Source organism: Callithrix jacchus, chromosome 10, assembly GCF_049354715.1.
Source record: "Callithrix jacchus isolate 240 chromosome 10, calJac240_pri, whole genome shotgun sequence".
Taxonomy (NCBI): domain Eukaryota; kingdom Metazoa; phylum Chordata; class Mammalia; order Primates; family Cebidae; genus Callithrix; species Callithrix jacchus.
Genome location: NC_133511.1, coordinates 100,725,202 through 100,748,138, shown reverse-complemented (window position 1 = coordinate 100,748,138; position 22,937 = coordinate 100,725,202). Strand labels below are relative to the sequence as shown.

Sequence of the window (22,937 nt, the reverse complement as noted above, 5' to 3'; positions counted from 1 at the left end):
AGCTGTCCTCATCATCTTGATGGAAAATGCTAGAATTCTCCTAGATTCAGAGCTAGGGCACGCAAACTGCTGTTTCTGAAGTGAAAGTAGAGTCAAAGCCGAGATGCTGGGTTTTGTTGTCTGCTCTGATAGGGAAGCCATTGTTAGTTGAGAGAACCAAGAATATACAGATTTTATTTTTACTTTATTTGCTTTCTCTCTTCCTCTGAAGACTCTCAATGGGGTTCAAGGCAAGTAAACTCCAGATCTCAACACAAAATTCACATTTGATTCTCCAGTGGTCCGACAGACCTGAACAATTTGCGCAGCAGGGGGCACTGTTGAGCCACAGCTCTGAATTTTCCTGCTGCTTTGAAGCGAGAGCAAGACGGCAAATTACTTCTTTCCCAGGCCCGGCACCAGCTTTGTCTTGATTTCCAAGAAGGGAAGCCCAACCACTTTGTTTATATTCCAAGTGACCTGGAGTAACAACTGGGGACCAGCTCTCTGGAGGCCAAGGCTACACCTGGGACAACTGGCTAAGGTTGAAAACGAGTTGACAGCAGTTGCCATTCACCCCCAAATCCTGGGTCCTTATCCTCATCCTTGTCTTTGTCCTCTTGGATTCCCCTGGGAGTCATCAGCGGGGGTTGGAACGAGATTTGCTGGTTCCGGAGCTCGGGTATGTTCAGCCTGGTTTTGTCTGGGTTATTGAAAAATGTTTTAAGGTGAATGGGGCAATCCTGGATTGGAAGGGAGGGCTTTAAAGCAGGAAGTCTAGGCACTCAAGGGATTGAAAACACATTTGGAAAGGGTTGGAAAGGCCCCAAAATCAACAACACAGGAATGGAGGCATGAAAACAGGTCTTTTCAAAATGACTTACCAGCCACCCCCAAAGTCTAGCTTCCAACCCAAAGGGAAGCAAGCAACAAAATTAAAATAGGAGTGAAAATGATGTGTTTTTGTTAAAGGGTACACTGCCTTAAGAGGTGCCCGTGGAGAAGCAGGGACTGATCCTTGTGTCTGTGTCCATATGTTTGTTTAGAGGGGACTTTCCCTCTTTGCCTTTGAGCTAAGCTCCTGAGGCAAGCCAGCAAGAGGAAGATGTTCCCTTGTTTTCTGGGAGCAGGAATATCAGGATTCTGTGCAGCTGAGGTGGCCGTGATGAAGCAGGGACTGGTCCATGCATCCATATGTTTGCTTAAAGAGGACTTTCCCGGCTGCACACGGTGGCTCTTGCCTGTAATCCCAGCACTTTGGGAGGCTGAGGCTGGCGGATCACAAGGTCAGGTGTTCGAGACCAGCCTGGCCAACAGTGAAACCTCATTTCTACTAAAAATACAACAATTAGCCGGGCATGGTGGTGTACAACTGTAGTCCTAGCTACTTGGGAGGCTGAGGCATGAGAATCACTTGGACCTGGGAGGCAGAGGTTGCAGAGCTGAAATTGTGCCACTGCATTCCAGCCTGGGTCACAGGGTAAGAGTCCATCTCAAAAGAGAGAGAGAAAAAAAGAGGACTTTCCCCCTATGCCTTTGAGCTAAGCTGCTGAGCCAAGTCAGCAAGACAAAGATGTTCCCTTATTTTTAGGGAGCAGGAAAATCAGGATTCTGTCCAGCTGTGGCTCTAGTGTCTAGTTAGGGGGCATTTTTAATTAACCCATGAGTTCTCATGCCATAAGATCACAGGGTATTTGTTGAATAAATAAATGAATGCAACCAAAGAGCTCAGTGGATGAGTTCTGTACTTCAAGAATGTCTGGCTTCTCCATCAAGAGAATCTTAGATTATTTGGGCATAAATATGGGAACCCTGGGAAGCAGGCCCTGCTTTATGGATATGTGACTTAGACAGTCCATGGTTTAAGGCTCTGCTGTTATCATTTTGAAATTTTTAATTCGGACAAGGGGATTTCAAGGTTTCATTCTGCACAAATTATGTGTAGACCCACACATTATGTAGGCAGTCCTACAGGGAAGCCACACGTGTGCAGGCTTGTATGAAATCCTCTTACTGGTGACAGTGAACATGGTAAAGATGACAGATGACCTTGAGACAATCTGCCTTCTGGCAGTGCAGTAGAATATTCTCATAAGTCGATACTTTCATAAAACAGCTTCTGAGCCAGTGTTGCACGGCAGTTAAGAGGATGTGTTTTGTAGGCAGAAAGACCTAGGCAAATATTCCTGTTCCACCACTCATTACCTGTGTGACTTCAGGGAATTTACTCAGTTTCTTTATCTGTTAAATAGGACAATATCACCCACCTGATGGGGTTTTGGAAAGGATGAAGGCAGGGTGTATGTGAAGCGCTTGGCATAGTGCCTGGGACATAGAAGACCCTGTGATGGTGGCTGTCATTGTTCTTGGAATAGCATTACTGTGTTCCTTTTAGTCTGTTGAACTTAGAAGGGGTTATCCCTCAGTCTCTTGAGTTTGCAAATTAGGCTGCTAACACTTGGTGCAGACCCACAGGTATGTTTGCTAATTCTTTCCCACAGAGCCACAGGTGATAAGATTAGAAAGTAGGCCCTGGGCTTCTTTGATCAAGTGAGTGCTGTGTTTGCACTAGAAGGGCTGTTTGAAGATTTTTCTCTTAGGTGCTTTTAATCCATAACTATTTTTACTGACAACGCTTCTGACTCCAAATGCACGGTGTCTTTCGGGCCACCAGGCGAGTGTCCTGCGAGTCAATTCAATTCTGATATTATCCATCTGGACTGTGGCTATCCCATAGGTTGAGGACTCAGTCCCACAAGGCTGCCTTCACTTCAGGTGTCAGTCACAAGTCCCAGATTGTTGCTGGTACTCCTGACTGACAGGCTGTAAATTCAGGGGGTTTCCACAACACCTTCCTCAAGTTCAGTAATTCCACAGAACAGCTTACAGAACACAGGGAAACATTTTACGGATATTTACCAGTTTATTATACAGGATGCAACTCAGAAACAGCTAAGTGAAAGAGATGCCATGGGCAAGGTATCGGGGAAGGGCTCGGAGCTTCTGTGCCTCTCTGCGTGGGTCACCCTCCCAGTTCCTGGATGTGCTCACCAACCCAAAGTTTCTCAGACTGCATTGTTTAGGGGTTTTCATGGAGGGATTATTACATAGGTACGATTGATTAAATCATTGGCCATTGGTGATTAATTCGACCTGTGGGTGGCACTGAAAGTTCTAACCCTCAATTTTTCTGGTGAGCAGTACCCATCCTGAAGCTTCAGCCACTGGTCATCTCATTCACATACAAAAGTCACCCAAAGGTTTTAGCCATATGCCGGGAACTTGGGACAAAGACCAAATGTTTTTTGTTATATCACAACCCTATAATATCAAAGTCTCCCCAAACAAGGTGTACCTGACTTTCCACTCATTTGTTCATTCATTCATTCATTCACAAACTTTCTAAGACTATAGCTGATTGTTTCAGTTGATGTTGGGTGGGAGACAGGAGAAAACGAGGTTTCAAGCCTAGGTCAGGCAGCCACTAGGCAGGGGCATCATGGAGGGCCCCGAGCCTTGGAAGGAGGGGGTGGACTGGATGACTGTTGCTTCCTTTAACACTGAGGGTCTACCCTCACCAATATCAACAAGTGGTGCTTTAAGATTTCCAACCCCTTAAAGCATCTCGAAGGTCAAGATGAGTCTGACTGAGAAATATGTGACAGAATGTTGCAATTAGCAGGTAAGTAGGTACATGGATAAAAGGAATGTATGTGGTATAGAAAAAAATGCTCATCTCCCAAATAAAACATTAAAAAAATAGCATGCAGCTAGGATGTGTAAACCAAAAATAAAATTCTAAGCTCCCAAGTCAATGAATGGACCCCTTCTCCCAACCAAAATCATTCTAAAGCTAACCTGAAACACTAGTACAAGCCATGATAGGGATGGGTGGTTGGACACGCCTCATTATACCCTCCTTTAGTTGGAATTCAGGCACAGCTGACCAGCATTAACATTAACACAGAGACCTTAAGAGTGACAGAAGAGACTCTTCGTAGCAATAAGATATCTACTGATAGATAACAGATCCTGAAAGAAATCAAAGTATTTCACCCACAAATATATTTTTTAACATTTCGAAATGCCCTGCGAAGGCTGTCTCTTGTGGGGGAAAATCTACATTTTGTAGAAAATCTTGTTCCCTTTCCAGGTCTTCTTTTTTCTGCTCCAAGAGAGAATTAACTAAGAGTCTGGCACATTTTTAAGTCTGATAAGAAACACTTATAGTCTATTCTCTCTGAAGTCAGCTACCTGTAGACCTAATCTGCATAATAAGAATCTTGGTCCCGACAATGCCTTATCTTAACCTGGATATTCCCTTCTATTGACTGCAGGTCTTTAAATAAACTCTTTCAACCAATCACCAATCAGAAAATCCTTGAATCTATCTATCATACTTCCTTGCTTCCAGTTGTCCTGTCTTTTGGAACCAAACCAATGTGCACCTTACATGTATTGATTGATGTTTTATGTCTCCCCAAAATGTATAAAATGTATAAACCAAGCCATAGCCTGACCCCTTGGGCACATATTCTCAGAATATCCTAGGGTTGTGTCACGGGCCATATTTGGCTCAGAATAAATCTTTTCAAATATTTTACAGAATTTGACTCTTTTTACCAGCAAGCACTGAAAGACTTCTATTTGATTATTTTTTGGGAATCAAGTAGTTAGACTTAAAAAAATTTATCTCTCTATAAATTGTTATGGGATTGATTTTTCATGGATATACCTATAATATGTGTGGTTGGAGCAAGCCATATTAAGGGACCATTGTGTAAGGGTGGAGAGTTTATCCATAACATATTTATTCATCCTAGATGAAATCTATATAATTAGACAGAAGCATGATCTTCAAAAAACCCACAGTATTTATCTCATTAACCATCAATAAATGTCTTTAACATTGGCATATTTTATTTCAGATGCATATACACATGTCAATACATTTTTATAGTGGGAGCATAACCTACAGATTTTTGCAAGCTACAGTTTTTATTTAGCAATGTGTTGTGAACAGATGTTAATAAGTGAATCTATAAACGTGTTTAATGGCTGTATGTAGTTTTCATTCTTTGGATATACCATGACTTTTACAAACAATCTCCTATTGTTGGATATTTAGCTTATTTCTATTTTTTTCACTATTATAAACATATTGCATAGTCACTTTATGCTGACCTGTCTCAATATTTCTTAGGGTAGATTGCTAGAAGGGAAATCACTGGGTCAAATGGTGCACATACTCATTATTTTGACACATGCTGCCAATTAGCCAGTGTCTGAAGGGGCAGGAGAGTCTCCAACGCAGTGGTCTTTTTGAGTCCCCCTCACCGCTGTGTCTCTTGCTGGGAATTGTGGTATCAAATGGCTCTGGGGTTCACTTTGAATTCCTCATCACATGGCAAAATCTTGGGCCAGGTTTGGACTAAACAAAATCTTCTGTATTTGGTGAATTTTTTTTTTCCTAAGTGGGATCTTTATATTTCCCTAGTCTTCTCTGACATCCTACATCAGCCTGTGCTGAAATTGTCATTCCTAAAATATAAATTGTAGCACATTCTCTTATTTCTTTATCTGTAATTGTGCAGAGTTGAGATTGTATTTCTAAGAACTTTGCTCTCTTTTACTGAGTACTTTCTCTGAAATGATGGCTCCTGACTTTCAGTGCTGGTTTCTTCTTTTTGGCCCTGCAAATGGAAAGAGCTGAATATCTCCTCTATTTTGAGTAGGAACAGATGATCGAATACACTGCGTACAAATGGAAAAGGCATCCTATATCTGCAGCATCATCATTACCAGGTTTGATTCTCTTGTTCATAACTATCTTGTCTCAAGACCCAGCATTGCCTCCTCCTTCTCCTAGCCCCACCTCCTGCTGTGGTTCTCTTGATTTTGTACCTACGTTCTACATTCTATGGTGGTTCATCTACATAACAAAGTGCAATGGAGAACTGAGGAAATCTTTTAGAGAAATCAAACAGGGAAAAATCATACAAAATGGCTGAATTATCTGGGTAAGTCAAGCTCAAGATGTTTATAACTAGAGTACTTAAAAATACTTGCTTTAGTTTCCCATGAGCCTTAGGAGGCATTTGCAGGAGGCCAAATGTTGGTAAAGACCAACTCTTGGCTTTCTTAGGGATAAAGGCAGACTAAATCGGGAGGACAGCGAAGTGGGGGCAAGAGGAAGAGGAAAGAAGAACAGAAAGGCCATGTTAAAGGCATCTGTGGGTAGGGCTGCCTTTTCCACGCTGGTAGGAACAGATTGCAAGCTGAACATTGTTGTTTTGTGAGTAACTTACAGGCTGATGCAAATAAACTCCCTCAACTGAAGTGTCTCCTAGAATCTGATAGTGACCCAGCCATAGGCAGGGAACGCAGGGTTTAGTGTATTGTCCTTCCTTTCCATTCAGGAAGCTGCGGAAACACCCTCTGCTTATTTTCATGTGTTTCACAGCAGAGCCGAGTCAATGCAATGGAAGCTAAGCCAATGGCTGCGTAGGGTAAGACTTTGCCTTTAGTCAGTGCTCTTAAGATTAGGTAATTGACATTGCCTCTCTGATGCAGTCGGGCAGTGGTATGACTTGCTATTCCTGGATAAACTGTGGACCCCAATAACCTATTTGAGCAGCCTTTACTTAACCCAGTGTGGTGTTGCTGTAGGCTTAGTATCCTATGAATGGACCATTTCCTATTAGTGCTTCAAGTTTGGGCTGTGTCTCCTTGATCCAACTCAGGCCATATATATATTTTTCTTTCCAACTTTTTTTTTAGGTTCAGGGGTACATGTCCAGGTTTGTTACATGGATAAATTGCGTGACACAGGGGTTTGGCGTACAGATTATTTTATCATGCAGTTAATAAGCAAAGTACCTGATACATAGTTTTGTGATATTCACCCTCCTCCCACTCTTCACCCTCAAGCAGGCCCCAGTGTCTGTTGTTCTCTTCTTTGTGTGCATCTGTCCTCAGTGTTTAGCTCCCTCTTAGGAGTGAGAACATGTGGTGTTTGTTTTTCAGTTCCTGCATAAAGTTGCTTAGGATACGGCCTCCAGCTGTGTTCCTGTTGCTGCAAGGGACATGATTTCATTCCTTTTTATGGCTGCGTAGTATTCTGCAGTGTATATGTACCATGTTTTCTCTATCCACTTCACCATCAATTGTCGTCTAAGTCAATTTCACGTCAGATCATTTTTTTTTTTCTATCCCCTTCAAAAGTGAGAGGGGCCAGCACATGTGAAAGTTGGAGATGAAAGCCAAGTAGGCTTGTATGTTGCATGAGAGAGTATGGTTCTTTACTTGTCATCACTGTGGATGGACTTGGAATGTTCTAGCACCCTTGTTATCCTGAGGCCCACAGTCAAAGCATGTTGAGAGACCCAGGTTTTAGTCCTGCCTGTGCTGCTGGCTTCTGGATCGGCAATCCTTCTTTCATATCTCACAATATGCTTTGTGAGTTTTAAAGACTGGGAGAAAGAAGAAAATGGAGTTTCTTCATGTCTTTGTTTGGGTTGGTGTAACACAATTCCATAAACTGAGTGGCTTATAAATAACAGAAGTTTATTTCTCATAGTTCTGGAGCCTGGAAAGTCTAAGATTGAGGTGCTAGCAGATTCAGTGTCTAGCAAGGGCCCACTTCCTCACAGATAGTGCCTTCTCACTGTGTCCTTACCTGGTGGAAGGGGAATGAGGGGTCTCTCTCCAGCCTCTTTTATAAGGGATCTAATCCCTAATCCCATTCATGAAGGCTCCACCTGCATGACCTAATTATCTCCCCAAAATTCACTTCCAAATACCATCACCATGGGTGTGATCATTTTAACATAAGAAGTTTGGAGGGGGCTGAGCGCAATGGCTCACACCTGTAATCCCAGCACTTTCGGAGGCCAAGGCCGGTGAATCAACTGAGGTTGGGAGTTTGAGACCAGCCTGACGAACATAGAGTAATCTTGTCTCTATTAAAAATACAAAATTAGTGGTGGCGTATGCCTGCAATCCCAACTATTTGGGAGAATGAGACAGGAGAGTCGCTTGAACCAGGGAGGCAGAGGTTGCAGTGAGCTAGACTGCACCATTGCACTCCAGCCTGGGCAATAAAAAGTGAAACTGCGCCTCAAAAAAAAAAAAGAAGTTTGGAGGGACACAAACATTCAGTCTGTAGAAGCCCAGCAAAAGTATAAGCCCGTGGCTCAGGTGTATTTGGAGGTTTGCTTCTTCCTGCTGAGTACCCAAGCTTTAGGAGACTCGCATGCTGCCTGCTTCACTGTGTTTGTCACCGCCCCTTGGGCCTCTCCTTCCTGGGTGCTGGCTATGCGGGGGTCTCGGTGTCTCTTACCTTCCCCTGAAGGTCATGCTGCTCCTTTGGACAGTCCTGGTGGAGGGGTCAGGTGGGAAGAGTGACACTTCCCTTTGCTCTCCTGTCCCTTAATTCCCCAGAGCTTAACACACACAAGGGCACTGTCAATGTATGGGCTTTATCCAAGATTGAAAAGAGAGAGAGAGAATCTTAAAAATAGCTATTCTCAGAATTTAAGAGAAAAAAAAAAAAAAAACTAAACTTTTGATAGGAACTCGCCTGAGAGATTAGCTCTGTGCTGGTGCCTGGCTTGAGGTCTATCCTCCTCAGAGGAGGAGAAGTGCTCCTCTTTCAGCCCTCTCCGGGGAGAACTCCCACTCCTGTCCACTGTGGATGCCCATTGCCCTCCCTGCTCAGGGACAGCCCCTTGTTGTTCACAGGGGGCTGTCCCTGAAGTCTGAGTTAATCACTCTGGATAGCATGGCTGGGAGCACCAGCAGGGAGGACACTCTCCTCCAGGGCCCTGGGACCCTTTGAGCATTGACTCATGCTTGTTCACAGGGCACACAGACCCCTGAGTACAGATGCTTTGTAGACCTACCAAGGAGAGAAATGTTTTTCTAGAAGGCAACATACCTGCAGCTGTATCCTTCATCTGCTACAAGAGAATAGTTGGCTTTATTGTGCCTTGACCTTTTCTCATCTTTCAGCTTCCATGTCATGCCCAGTGGCTTAACATTACAACAGAAATGGGACTCAGCACCCAGTACTGTGCCTCTCCAAGCCTCTGGGCCATCTGGCCCTGGCCACTCACACTGACTAGATCAGATCTACAGGTTTGTTTATCTGGGGTTCCAGCCTATCCTTGGCTGGTGGGATGGTGGCCTTGCCGCAGACTGGGAAAAAATGAAGGTGGGGCAATGGCGTGAAATCTCTAGGAAACAGAAGGGGTCAGCCTATTAGACTTATTTTGGCTTTTTCTGCTGGGTCACCCAGTTGTTTTCTTTTTTTTTTTTTTTTTGAGATGGAGTTTCGCTCTTGTTACACAGACTGGAGTGCAATGGCACAATCTTGGCTCACCGCAACCTCCGCCTTCTGGGTTCAAGCAATTCTCCTGCCTCAGCCTCCCGAGTAGCTGGGACTACAGGCACGCACTACCATGCCCAGCTAATTTTTGTATTTTTAGTAGAGACGGGGTTTCATTCACCTTGTTGACCAGGATGGTCTCGATCTCTTGACCTCGTGACCCACCCGCCTCGGCCTCCCAAAGTGCTGGGATTATAGGTAATTTTTTTTTTTTTTAATCAGGAGAGTTAAAGAGTTATCTGCACTTCCATATTTTTGAAAAGTGACCTTTCTCTCCAGCAGGTTCAGGCTGCCAAATCGGTGTACCTGCTGTCTATGGACACCAACATCACAGCCACCCAGAGCAATGGGGCAGATCCCTGTGGTGCCTGAGCAGCAGGCTGAGGCTTTGGAGACCCATTCTGATGTGTCTCTGATCCCTCCACATGTGTCTGAAGGCACGTGGGAGACAGAGTGTGGACCTCAGGCCTTTGCAGCAACATCATGAGAAAACCAGGATTCCTCTGATGCCTGTAGCTGGCGGGTGGGTAAGAGGAATTTACTTTAAAGAAGAAGTTAGACTCTGGGGTTGAGGCTGGGATTTGGTCAAGGGCGGAGACAAAAGGAGGTGATAGAAGGGAAGAAGCTAGAAAATTGCCAAGGGAGGAAGGAAGGGCTCAGTTGAACAGAAAAGTCTTCTTCCTTTATGAGGGGACTGGAGAATGCTTTGTCCTGGTTATAGAAGAGGCTTAAGGGCCGTGGGGCCTTCTCTAGCCATTTCCACCAGCAGAAAGTCACAGGGAAGAAGAGGAAATATGAGAAACAGGCCCTCAGTGATAAAAGGGAGTCTCTATTCTCCCCCATTCTTTAAAACCAGAGCATTTTGAGCAAACCACTATTAAGACACTTGCTTTATTGATTTTTATAACTTTTTATTTGGCTATTTTTGAGGGTTGAGGGGAGAGACAAATCACTGAAGGAAATGTTCAAAGCTGGGAGGAAAAGTGGTTGGTGATTTTTTCCCCCACGCTTGTAAGACATCCTTTCACATTTTGTCTGAATGCCTCTTCCCAGCTGCCAAATCCTAATTTGATTAAAGGTTTAGCAGTGAACACCAGTTTAGAATTGTTTTGCCATCTCTGCTCAGGACAATAGGCAGTGGAAAGAAGTGAAGAGTGGGGTGTCAGATGCCACACAATGGGAGGTCTGGGTGCTGTGGGTCACCTGCAACCACCTAGCTTTGAAGTGACTGGGAAAGGGCCTCCTGCATTCACTATGGGGAGAGGTCAGGAGCTAGGCTGAACTCTGTCTTCATCGTGGCAGCTTTAGAAATCAGAAGAGTCTCCTGGGACCAGCTCAAGCTGCAATAAAAGGCAGTGCCATTCATGCATTTAACAGATCCTTCCAGAGAGGCTGCTGTTCTGCTAGGCATCAAGTGCAGCCCTCTGGGAGACTGACGTAGCCACATCTGGCAGCTGCATGCAGCCCAGCAGCTTGAGACCCTGGGTGATAATGCATCTTGGGCTTCTGCCACCTGCTAGCACCACATCCTGACCTAAACCTTCACACGGGACACCTGGCACCAAGAGGGAGCGTAGAGATGTTTGAATCTGGAACCAGATACTTACTCAATGAATGACTTGGCCTCTTGGAGCTTCAGGTTCCTCATAGATTCCCACTGTAAAGTAGGTATGATAGCATCTATCTTAGAGGGTTATAATGATGGTCATCTCTCATTTGACCAGTGCTGGAACATATAGGTAGATAGGTGCTTAGAAAAAGTTGGCTATTTTGAAATATACTATGATTTAAGCACCATTGTGCTTAATACCCCCTTGACACACCTAAAGTTGAGACTTCAAGATGTATAAAACCTTCCAAATGGATTCATGCCACATTTATCTACCCTCCCATCCAAGCACTGCTGAATCTTCCAGAAGGGGAGGTCCTAAGGGTGCCACGCTTGAACAGACACTGGGAGGGACTTGGCATCCCTTCCAGACAGTTTTCCCAAGATCCTCCACGGCCACTGGGAAAAAAATATGGGAACCCCTGAGCCTTAATTTAGGCAGCCAAAGGGTGGGCCTTGGGAGCTCTAGCTCTCTCAGATTTCTGGTTTGGCAAGATGGAGTATGAAAAATAAACTCAGCAAGCATTTAACTGCTGATTGGCTCTGGGAATTCCCATAGTCCCTAAGGCAGATCCCCTGGCCCCAAGCGTCTGAAGCCAGCTTCCTCCGCCTACTCCTGGTGACTTCCACTACCCTAGACACATGGGGGCGCTGCAGCCCCACTCTTGCCGGATGCCCTACCTGTCTGAACCTTGAAAGATCCTGATTTTCCTCTGTATCTGGGTGAGTTCATATTCTCTGTGTCTTCCTATGTAGAAAACAGCAAAAGCTCAGCAGTGTACTTAGAAAATAAAACAGAAAATGTGCATCTTCAACCAGGAAACAAAAACTTACGCAAGCAATACATTGTTTTTTATTGTACAAACACTTAAAAGTAGGTGTAAGCAAAAAGAATTCCCAACATGCTATGAGAGGGGTTCAGAGCACACACATGTGAACAAACACATAGAATAGGACAGTTATGAGTGATTTTTATTTATTTATCAAGATATCATTCCACATACTATTTGTTATTAGCTTTTTCACTTAAAAAGAGCCCTACTAAACATTTGCAGCCTTTCCCATGCTTTTTTTTTTTTTTTTTTTTTTTTTTTTAAAGTGACTTTGGATATCCAGAGCTATCAAATCTGAGGTTTGAAGCCCTTAGGTATGAGCGTTGAAAGTGAAAAGCAAGCTGTTTTAAGGAAAATTCCTAACCGAAGCAAGGGAAGACTTAAAATGCTTAAATTTTGGTCACACCTGAGCGGTATTTGTTTGCATGGCAATTAGAAGGCAGTTAACTTGTCCTAAAACTAAAACAGCAGTTAACAATCTTTAAATTCCCTGAGGAGATCCCTTCTTCCCCAGTCAAACCTGTTCCCATTTTCTTCTAGACTGGCTGACTGTCAGGTGGGCTGATTGGTTCTCCCTGCTATAGAGGTAGAATTCAGGGCTGTGTCTGGATAGGAAGGGTTTTGGAGGGTGTATGGGAAGGTACACACAGGGTAGAGATGATAGCACAGGCTTTGAGGTCAGACTGGCAAGGGTTCAAATCCCAGCTCTGTGACTTGTTGCCCAGTCTCGTGGCCTCGGGCAAATTACTTAATGGCCCAGAGCCTCCTTTGTAAAACTGAGTCATGATACTCTGCAGAATTGTGACTGGCAGATGATAAGCACCCAATGTTCTTTTAGGGGTTGACAAAGTTTTTCTGCCAAATAGTGCATATTTTAGGCTTTGTGAACCATATAGTCTGTATCATGATGACTCAACTCTGCTGTTGCAGCACAAAAGCAACCACAGACAACAGGTAAATAAATGAGCAAGAATGTGTTCCAGTAAAAGTTTATTTACAAAAATAGATGGCAAGCTGGATTTGACCTGTGGGCTGTAGTGGACTATCTCTATTCTTAGTTTTAAAGAACGCTCATTTGTAAAATAGCAAATGGAAATCCTGAAAGGTGAAATACTTAAGACCCCAAAACCTTGGCTGGGCCCAGTGGCTCATGCCTGTAATCCCAACACTTTGGGAGGCTGAGGCGAGGGGATCACCTGAGTTCAGAAGTCCGAGACTAGCCTGCACAATATGGTGAAACCCTGCCTCTACTAAAAATGCAAAGATTAGCTGGGTATGGTAGCACACGGCTGTAATCCCAGCTACTTGGGAGGCTGAGGCAGGAGAATCGCTTGAACCCGGGAGGCAGAGGTTGCAGTGTGCCAAGATCATGCCATTGCACTCCAGCCTGGGCGACAAGAGTGAAACTCGGTTTCACACACATACACACACACACACACAAAATAATAAAAATACTGATAGTTAAAAAAAAAAAGACCAGAAACCTGAGAAGTAGTTTTGGAACGAGAATGAGGAACTCCATGAACTCAGCCTTGAGCTCCTCCCTCACCTGCTGGGCTCTCTACTTGTGCATGTGAATGGGAAACTGGGCCAATTTATCCAGTGATTTAAGTATTGAGTCATTTTTTCTTGGAATATTCGAATATACGAAATAAGAGTTAAAGAGGTGTTGGTTTTTTTTTTTTTTTTTTTTGAGACGGAGTTTCGTTTTGTTACCCAGGCTGGAGTGCAATGGCGCGATCTCGGCTCACCGCAACCTCCGCCTCCTGGGTTCAGGCAATTCTCCTGCTTCGGCCTCCTGAGTAGCTGGGATTACAGGCACGCACCACCATGTCCAGCTAATTTTTTTTGTATTTTTAGTAGAGACGGGGTTTCACCATGTAGACCAGGATGGTCTTGATCTGTTGACCTCGTGATCCACCCGCCTTGGCCTCCCAACGTGCTGGGATTACAGGATTGAGCCACCGCACGCGGCCAAGGTGTTGCTTTAAAGCACTTCATTCTCTTATTGATTCTTTTACTGACTCTTCTACAATTATTTTTTTTCCTTCAGTTTTTGGTCATTTACGTATTTAGTTTATTTAAAAATTAAATTAGGTTTGTACTTGGGAGTACACGTGCATGTTTGTTACGTGGGTATAGTGCATACTGGTGGGGACTGGGTTTCTGGTGTACCCGAACTCAAGTAGTGAACATTGCATCAAAGAGGTAATTTTTCAACCCTCACACCCACCCCTTTTAGAGTCTCCAGTGTCTATTATTTCATCTTTATGTCCACGTGTACCCTATATTTAGCTCCCATTTATTTATTTTATTTATTTTATTATTTTTGAGATGGAGTTTCGCTCTTGTTACCCAGGCTGGAGTGCAATGGCGCAATCTCCGCTCACCGCAACCTCCGCCTTCTGGGTTCAGGCAATTCTCCTGCCTCAGCCTCCTGAGTAGCTGGGATTACAGGCACGTGTCACAATGCCCAGCTAATTTTTTGTATTTTTAGTAGAGACGGGGCTTCACCATGTTGACCAGGATGGTCTCGATCTCTTGACCTTGTGATCCACCCGCCTCGGCCTCCCAAAGTGCTGGGATTACAGGCATGAGCCACCGTGCCTGGCCCTTACCTCCCATTTATAAGTGAGAACATGTGGTATTTGGTTTTCTGTTTCTGAATTAGTTCATTTAGGGTAATTTGACATGCTCATCCTTTCTGAGCAGTTGAAGGTGCTCAGAAACATAGTGTTGGGAAACAAAGGTGAAGGAGGCACAGGCTGTACATGCTTGCAATCTGGGTTAGGGTGTTACTTTCCATAAAGACAGTCTGAGTGGAGCATGGTGGCTCATGCCTGTAATCCCAGCACTTTGGTAGGCTGAGGATGGAGGATCACATAGTCCAGGAGTTCAAGACCGGCCTGGGCAACACAGGGTGACTTTGTCTCTATAAAAAATGCAAAAAAATTAGGCAGACATGGTGGCACACACCTGTAGTCCCATCTACTCAGGAAGCTAAGGCAGGAAGATCACTTGAGCCTAGGAGGTCAAGGCTGCAGTGAGCCGTGATCACACCACTGTACTCCAGTGAGACACTGTCTCAAAACAAAACAAAAACAAAAACAAACAAATGAAAACAAACATGTCTGAGATTATTTAGAATGATATGAAAAAGAGTTTGTTTTGCCTGGCATGTAGTTGCATAAAAGATGAAAATGTGAAATTGATAAAACTCATTTTTTCTGCCTGCTCTTTAGCAATGGGATGAAAATATTTTAAATAAATCTATGACTCATTAGGTCTTTGTGTTTTCAGTATAAATTATTGAAGGCCCATTTTCTGGAAACAAATCCTGGGTAAACCCCACTCTCCTAATTGAGTCCCATTTCCTCCTTTCCCAGAGGGTTGATACGGAGATTGAACACAGTCTTTGGATTCAGGCATGCTTGGGTATAAATTCTGCCTCTACCACTTCAACACTGTGAGGCTTAGGCCATGGTTTCTAAGACTCAGCTTCCCCATCCATAAATGAGTATGATAATGCTGACCTCATAAAGTTGTAGTAACAATTAGTTACAAGAATATATGTTCATTAAGAAAAAAAGTTCATGTGTGAAAAATGCTTTTACATATGAACTTTTATATAAATACGTTTTCATCACATAGCTAATTGAGTCTAGAAATGATGTGTGTGTTTTTGTTTTTTTGCCACTTCCTCCTCCTTCCAGAAGGGTGTGGTGAGAAGCGGAGAAAGACATTTTGGTTCCCTTATTTTAAGGTCCGGACGCTTAATGGTGTACAGACTGCATTTTAAAGGTATCTTTTCCCTACGCATTCACATCTCTGCCTTATACATGTATGATTTCTGTCAGGAATTCAACATTCACAAAAAAATGGCCCAGACATTATTTTAAAAAAGAACAAAAAACAAACAGGCCTTTCAACTGTTACCATGGCAACCAAACACTTTCCCGTCAATTATCCAGAAGTGAATTATTAATGAGCTTTGTCCGGAGCATAGTCAGAAAACATACCCGTTACTCTCCAGAGGAAGGTAAAATATGGCTTTTGTAGCAAGCACGATCACAGTGTGGAAAAGCAGGGGATATTCTTGCCTCCTCATCCAGTGTGGGAAAGAACCCGACAAGCCGGCCATTGACATGAGAGCCTCTTCAGTGGCCAGAGACCCCATGTTCCTGGTGTTTTGGGATTGCATACAAAACTGGGCCCCTCTCTGAGTCACTTTTCCAGAAGCAGCATCTTGAACTGGCATTTCTTCCCACCCCCTACCCCAGAATGATTTGACCTGTTTTGTCTTAGAGAATTATCTCCCACACATTAAGGCAGCCATCTCCAGCAACTGATTGACCAGAATTAAGTTCATACACCAATTCCACAGGAGAATGGAGGTGCGGGGAGGTGCCAGAAAATGGGAAAGTCAGAAAGTCTGTTTTTGCAGGTTACTGGGCGTGGTGGTTCATGCCTGTAATCCCAGCACTTTGAGAGGCTGAGGCAAGAGGATTGCTTGAGTCTAGGATTTCAAGACCAGCCTGGGTAACATAGCAAGACTCCATCTCTACAACAAATAACAAAGAAAAAAAAGGTTGTAAATCATTGTTGCCCTTTGTTCTTATTTAAAAATGAAAAGCACTGCAGATTAGTCACCGGGCTTATCAGACAAAATAATTTTAAGAGAATTTACGGAAGCTTTCTAAGTCCCAGTTTCCACATTTGTGAAATGGGTTTAATGGTAGCACCAACATTGTTTAGGGGCGGTTGTGAGGATAAATGCATAGGAAGTATATGGAGAAGTTCCTGGCACGCACTAAGCCCTTTAGTATGTTAGCTATTGCTTTTTAAATGATTTATCCCTAAACCATATATCGATATTTCTTGAAGGTTGAATCACCTGAAATCTGTTATGATTTCAAAACGCAACCTTTTAAACTGATGGGTTTTTTTGAATTTTCAAAAATGAAAATGGATTTTCTTTTGATTTCTTTCAGAAGAAAATGCTTGAAATCGTCATGTGAGTAATACCATCTTGAGGCCTTTCCATTAGCACTTTTCTTCAGCTGAGTCTTGGTTTACACTGGCATCCCTGAACTTCACTACAGTAGTGACTGAGGGTGTCAACATCTGGAAACTATATTTATTTTAAAAGACATCTTGTTTTTCTGGCACAATGAAAGAGTGAGGAATGAGAGAATACAAGATAGGCCTAAGAATTTAGATATTCCATGGAAAAAACAAACCTGAGTGTGTGAAAGAAATATAGCAGGGAACATGGTTAAGACACAGAGAAAAGAAAAATGTCATTATTCTTATTTATTTATTTACTTGAGACAGAGTCTTGCTCTGTCACCAGGCTGGAGTGCAGTGGAGCAATCTCAGCTCACTGCAACCTCTGCTTCCCAGGTTTAAGCAATTCTCCTGCCTCATCCTCCTGAATAACTGAGACTACAGGCCTGCGCCACCATGCCCAGCTAATTTGTTTTGCATTTTTGGTAAAGATGGATTTTCACTGTGTTAGCCAGGGTGATCTCGATCTCCTGATGTTGTGATCAGCCACCTTGGACTCCCACAGTGCTGGGATTACAGGCATAAGCCACCATGCCCAGCCAAGTGTCATTATTTTTAAAGCTTCGCTGTGCTTCTTGCTTCTGTGTCCTTTGTCTAAATTCTTCTAACTCTGATGAGACAAATTCCACACAGAGTTTCACCCAGAGAACCTGTAGGGTCAAGAAAAAAATACTATTATAATAATATATGATGATATAAGATTGGTTAGAAGATGCTAAGGCGAATCCAAGCAACCAGAGAGAAATAAAACCAAGCTCCATGTCTTTGATGTAGGATACCTTGGGGAAAGATCAAGTCAGGAGAGCAGATGACCAGCCTGGCTCATTGTGGAATTGGTATTCTGAGATAACTTACAGGTCCCAAACCATGTCGCTTTAAGGTGTTCTGAAAACCATTTGACTGCTACCCATACCTTTCTGCAGGTTCTTCTACCTAGGGAAAATGGGAGGCAAAGCACTGCAAAACCTTTAGGCTTTAGAAATAGACAGACCCACTGTGTGACCTTGGAAAAATTGCCTAATCTCTCTTAGCCTCAGTTTACTCACCTGATAAAAGGGAGATAATATTTCCCTTGCAGGGTTGTGATGAGGATGAAATGGGAAACTATCTGATATGTGCTTGTCATAGATTATAAACACCTGTTACCTCTCTTCTATGTACTGAAAAAGCCATCTATTACCCTAATTCATAAAAAGGAGAGGAGGGCAGGGATGGTTTGAGCTTGGACATTTTTGGACTTTCTCAACGACAACTTAGAATGGAGCGAGGGGAAACCTTTTATTTTTGAATATTTCTATTTCACTGTCTTGCTGGGTCATTCTGGGGCCTCTAGAAATTGTATTATCCCAATATAGTATGTTGTCAATCATTCAATATGTACATACATTTTTATCATCAAACTTCTTTAGTCTATCTTTTTATAAACCACATATATCTGGGAAATTTAACCAACTGCCTTTCTACAATTGGTGCCATATTTAGCCAGATGGTTACTTATTGGGTACACAATTGTGTAGGGAAGCCATCCTGCACCGAGACTCTGAGACCATGGGCTTCCTATCCTTGGCATCTTACTGTCACCTCTTTTGGCTTTAGAGAGGTTGATTACTGGGCTTTCTAAGATCCTTCTAAATTCCTCAAATTCTATGGTTCAAAGTCTTTGTGTAATTGTCCAATGGAGCAAGCATATAAGTGGCCAGACTTTTGTGATGAAACTCCTTTTCTCTAAAGCCAGTGAAATTTCTGAACATTCAGAAACTGGTACACTGAGGAATATGCTACAGGTCAAGTGCATAGGTAACTTCAACAAGCAAATAATCTTCAGTGATGAATCAATATCTTCTAATCCACTGAGCCTAAAGCTGAAACTGTCTGAGATTCATTTAAGATTCTTAAATCTAATATGTACTTGTCATTTTGAATTATGGCCATATGTCTTACAGATGGTCTGAGTAGGTCTTCCTTATTCAAGAAGGAGGAAGGTCACATCCATTATTTGTATATTGCTTTTTAAAAAAGATTCATGAGATTAAAGGATGAAATCAGAATTCAGACAATCCAGGAGCAACCTGCACGGATGAGAATAATCACCTTCCATATTCCATGTGGCATCTGAGGTCATCCAAAGTTTGACAAATGAACGTTTTTATGTATTTTCAGTTAAAATATTTATAAAATTATGGTATTAAAAAAATCATTCCTAGATCTCACTGACTTCGTTGATGAATCACCCACTCACTGGTTTAAGTTACGTGTGACAAGACAGCTTCTATTACTATTTTGTTTCTTGTTCTTGGATTCTATGAGACATCTACACTTAACAATATGATGCTCTCCTTTTTTATTTGCACTAGGGTGAATGTATTTCTCTTTCAAGCAACCAAAAATGTCCTGACTGGAACAGAGGAGGTGATGGCAGGCCATTGATAAACTTTGCTATGTTGTGGCAGAACAGTTTCTGTCCCTTTTATCTTGTTAACTGTCAGTACTCCAAACAAGTGAGTGAAACAACTGCCATCCCTTCAGCACGAAGAAACCCCAAGGAAGGAGTCTAGAGGGAGATGTCACACCACAGACACACTGAGTGACATGGTATCATAGTGGCCACTTCTCAAAATATCAGCACTGCCCTCCAGAACCCACCCAGCCGACAGTGATCAAGCATTTGCCATAACCCAGACACTTGGATAGATGCTGGGGATATAGAGATGATAAAGACAGGGTATTTGCTCTTGAGTGGTTTATTCCATAATAATAGCAACAACTTATAATAGAACTGTTTGAAATGCTTTATGTATGTTAGCTTGTATGATCTTCAGAACAACCCCATGAGGTGGGTACTATTCTTACCATCCCTGTTATAGACAGGGAAACTGAAACACAGAGAAGCTGGGTAACTTGCCTAGTTACATCACTAGTGAGGAGCAGAAACAGGATCCAAACCCAAGCAGTCAGCTCCAGAGCTGGGCTCCTTCCCTGGCACATGCTGCTTGTACTTTCCTTTTCTCTGATAATCCCATAACATCTTCATCTCCTTAAGCCATATAGCATTTTCTAATGCTTATTTCTTTCATGATAATCATTATAAAAATAACAGCAACAAAAAATAGGTTCAACCGAAGGCAGAAGGCAACACAGCAAAACGAAAATTACATCACTCAGGTCCCGTTACTGTTGTCATTTTAGTTATATCCCTTTATGTTTGTGTAAAACAATACATAGTGTTTTCAAGCATGCTTTTTTCACTTAGGATTATGCCAGAGTTTTCCCACTGTATTCTTTTTTGATATAACTTTTAATACTCTATCAGTTTGGGTGTTTTTCAATCACAGCTACACTTTACAATTGACTTAACTGATTCCTTACTCCAGGACATGTAGGTTACTTCTAACACTTCTCTCTCATAACACTGTTGTGAACATCTTTGCATATACTTTTTTTCTATATGTCTGATAATTTTCTTAGATGGTGGTAGGCTTTTAGCTTTTGTAGCCTGCAGGTGAGAAAAGCAGGATCAGCGTTCAGATTCAGGTTCAAAAGAAGCATTTAAGCTTTTTTCACTCCTAGAGAAGTGGAAACAGTCATACCTTAAGGGTCTAAAGCATGATCTAGATCATCTAGTTCATTCACCTACATTTTAGGATAATTTTTTTTAGACTGAGTCTCGCTCTGTTGCCCAAGCTGGAGCATAGTGGCGTGATCTCAGCTCACTGCAACCTCCGCTTCCCGGGTTCAAGTGATTCTCCTGCCTCAGCCTCCCAAGTAGCTGAGACTACAGGTGCCTGCCAACATGCCCAGCTAATTTTTATACTTTTAATAGAAACGGGGTTTCACCATATTGGCCAGGCTGTGCTTGAACTTCTGACCTCAAGAGATCCACCTACCTCGGTATCCCAAAGTGCTGGGATTACAGGCATGAGCCACTGTGCACGGCCTTAGGAGAAACGTTAACACTTATGATTTGTCCCTTTGGAAATATCATGTATCTTCTTCCTATGAAATGGATTCATAGAGTTTCATTATAAGTTAGCTAAACAAAGATTTCAGTGGTCTAGTTGCCTCTGTGACTCATCTTGAAGAAGCACTCTATGGAATGATAGGCAATCAAACGTAAGAGAATCAGGAAGAAACAAAATAGGTTTAATAGAAACTCAGTAATAGTGAAAATATTCAGAGGTTGACATGGAAAGTACAGTAGGAAGTAAATGGCAAGTAAAGGTCCAACAAGCAGTGGGTGATTCCGTGAAAAGACAGCAATGCATAATCATTTACCACAGGCCTTGTAGGAACATGGAGCTAAGTTTGACTCCAGTTCTTAGTTGCTGTGTCATCTTGCACAAGTTGTTCCATTTTTCTAAGCCTCAGTATCTTCATCTGTAAAATGGGTGTGTTATCATACTTGCTTCATGAGGTTTTTGTGGGAATCCAACCGATCATGTAAGTACAGATATAGTTACTGTTTGTTGACTTTGTGTATTTTTACAATTTCATCATCATTTTCTTCATTATCACTTCACTCAGTGAAAGGGGACTATGTGATAAGAGATCAGTACTCACTGTTGCAGAACATGAAAATTATCATAGTTTTGTGTTTCTGGGAAAGACAATAAAAGGTATAATATTGACATTTATGAGAACTACATACTACCCTTTGTTTTTCTGAAGTGCAAAGTAGAATCAGGTTGGAATCTCCCACCTGTCTTCTGAGGCAGACAAGGGCAGTTTGGGGGTCTTGGTGAGGGGGCTTGTGTCCTCTGAACCAGCATGATAGGCATGAATGGATAAGCTATGGCTTGTACTTTAATATCCCTCTGATGTTTTTAAAAATTGACAGCTACTGATCACTCTACATGAAGACTTTTTTGGCTGTTCTTGGTGGATCTCAGAGAAAGAAGGGGTGATCTTTTGGCTAAGGTAACTCAGATGTCTAGAGATTCAGCGAGCTTTGGATACAGTGGATGGAGGGCTGAAAGGCTATCTAGACTTTGCTCCTCTCCCCATCTTTCAGCTGGGCTTTCTTCTGGGCTGTTGTCCTTTCAGGCAATGATGGCTTTTGGCAGTTCAAAGCTTACAGCATCCTCAGAGTGAATGACTTCAGCAATAAAAAGTACCTCTTTTCTGATGCTTCCAGGAAGAGGCCCAGAAAGGAGTCTCATTGGCTGGGCTTCAGCCACACCCATTCGTGGGCTGACCACTGTAGGAAAGGGTTAGTTACTCTGATTGGCTGGTCTGGATCACCATGTGATGATGATCACACAATGGGAACACACATTGGGACCACAGGGAATGTGGTGGCTACCCAAAGAGATGCCTGAATGATGAAAAGGAGAGAAAAGAACCAAAAGAAGGAAAGGAGGAAAATATATGTGGCTACCGCAAACTCTTAAAAAATTTCATAATTGAGTCACTTATACCTGAGCTCTGTAATTCTTCATTCCAACTTAGTTTGTCAAGGTTTTTTCTTTTCTTTTTCTTCTCTTTTCTTCTACCTCCATTCCCACATATGTGTAATTTTGTCAAATGTGTTCTGTGGCTTGAAACTAGTAGTCACTGTAAATCCTACTTCTTTAAGCTCAGGGTGTCATTAGGAGCATAACAGCTATCCAGTGCAGCTCAGCTTCTCCCTACAGATTCTAAAAATACCCAGAGGCACTCAAAACAAACAGCGAAGCACTGAGGCTGCCTGTGCAGACACCGACACACTCACCTCTTTAAATTGCCTTAGCACTGTCACTATAGAGAGAACCAGCAACTGATGCAGCCCTTTTATTTATTTATTTTGTTTTTATTTCTGTATCTCTTTATGCAGAAGAGAGGGATCTCCTGATGGAACAGAATTGATTGGAAGAAAGGGAAACAGGGAAACAAACAGCAAACGTGTCTGCACTGTCTTTTAGCAGCTTGCTATAGACCTGAACTAGGATGTATGAAGAGATCAGACCAATCCAGGGAGCAGCACAGATTAGCTGGGATTTAAAATAAAACTCTTTAACAAGAGATCACCTACAATAACTCTCACATATGCATCCATGAAGAGGCCCAAGGATCACATTCGGAGAAG

General features: G+C 42.7%; 1 protein-coding gene across 11 annotated transcripts in view; it reads left to right on the top strand.

Annotated features, from left to right (window-relative positions):
• The window catches only part of SLC1A2 (solute carrier family 1 member 2), a 165,560-nt gene that overhangs the window by 16,414 nt on the left and 126,209 nt on the right, over nucleotides 1-22,937 (top strand). For 3 of the 11 annotated variants that reach the window (XM_078340841.1, XM_078340842.1, XM_035262359.3), the window contains one exon: nucleotides 1-22,937. This exon is cut by the window's left edge. The exons of 7 other annotated variants lie outside the window; for them this stretch is intronic. In XM_078340841.1, coding sequence (XP_078196967.1) covers nucleotides 22,906-22,937 — 32 coding nt within the window. In that variant the 5' untranslated portion in view covers nucleotides 1-22,905. One more of the 11 variants, XM_078340844.1, reaches the window with a different exon arrangement.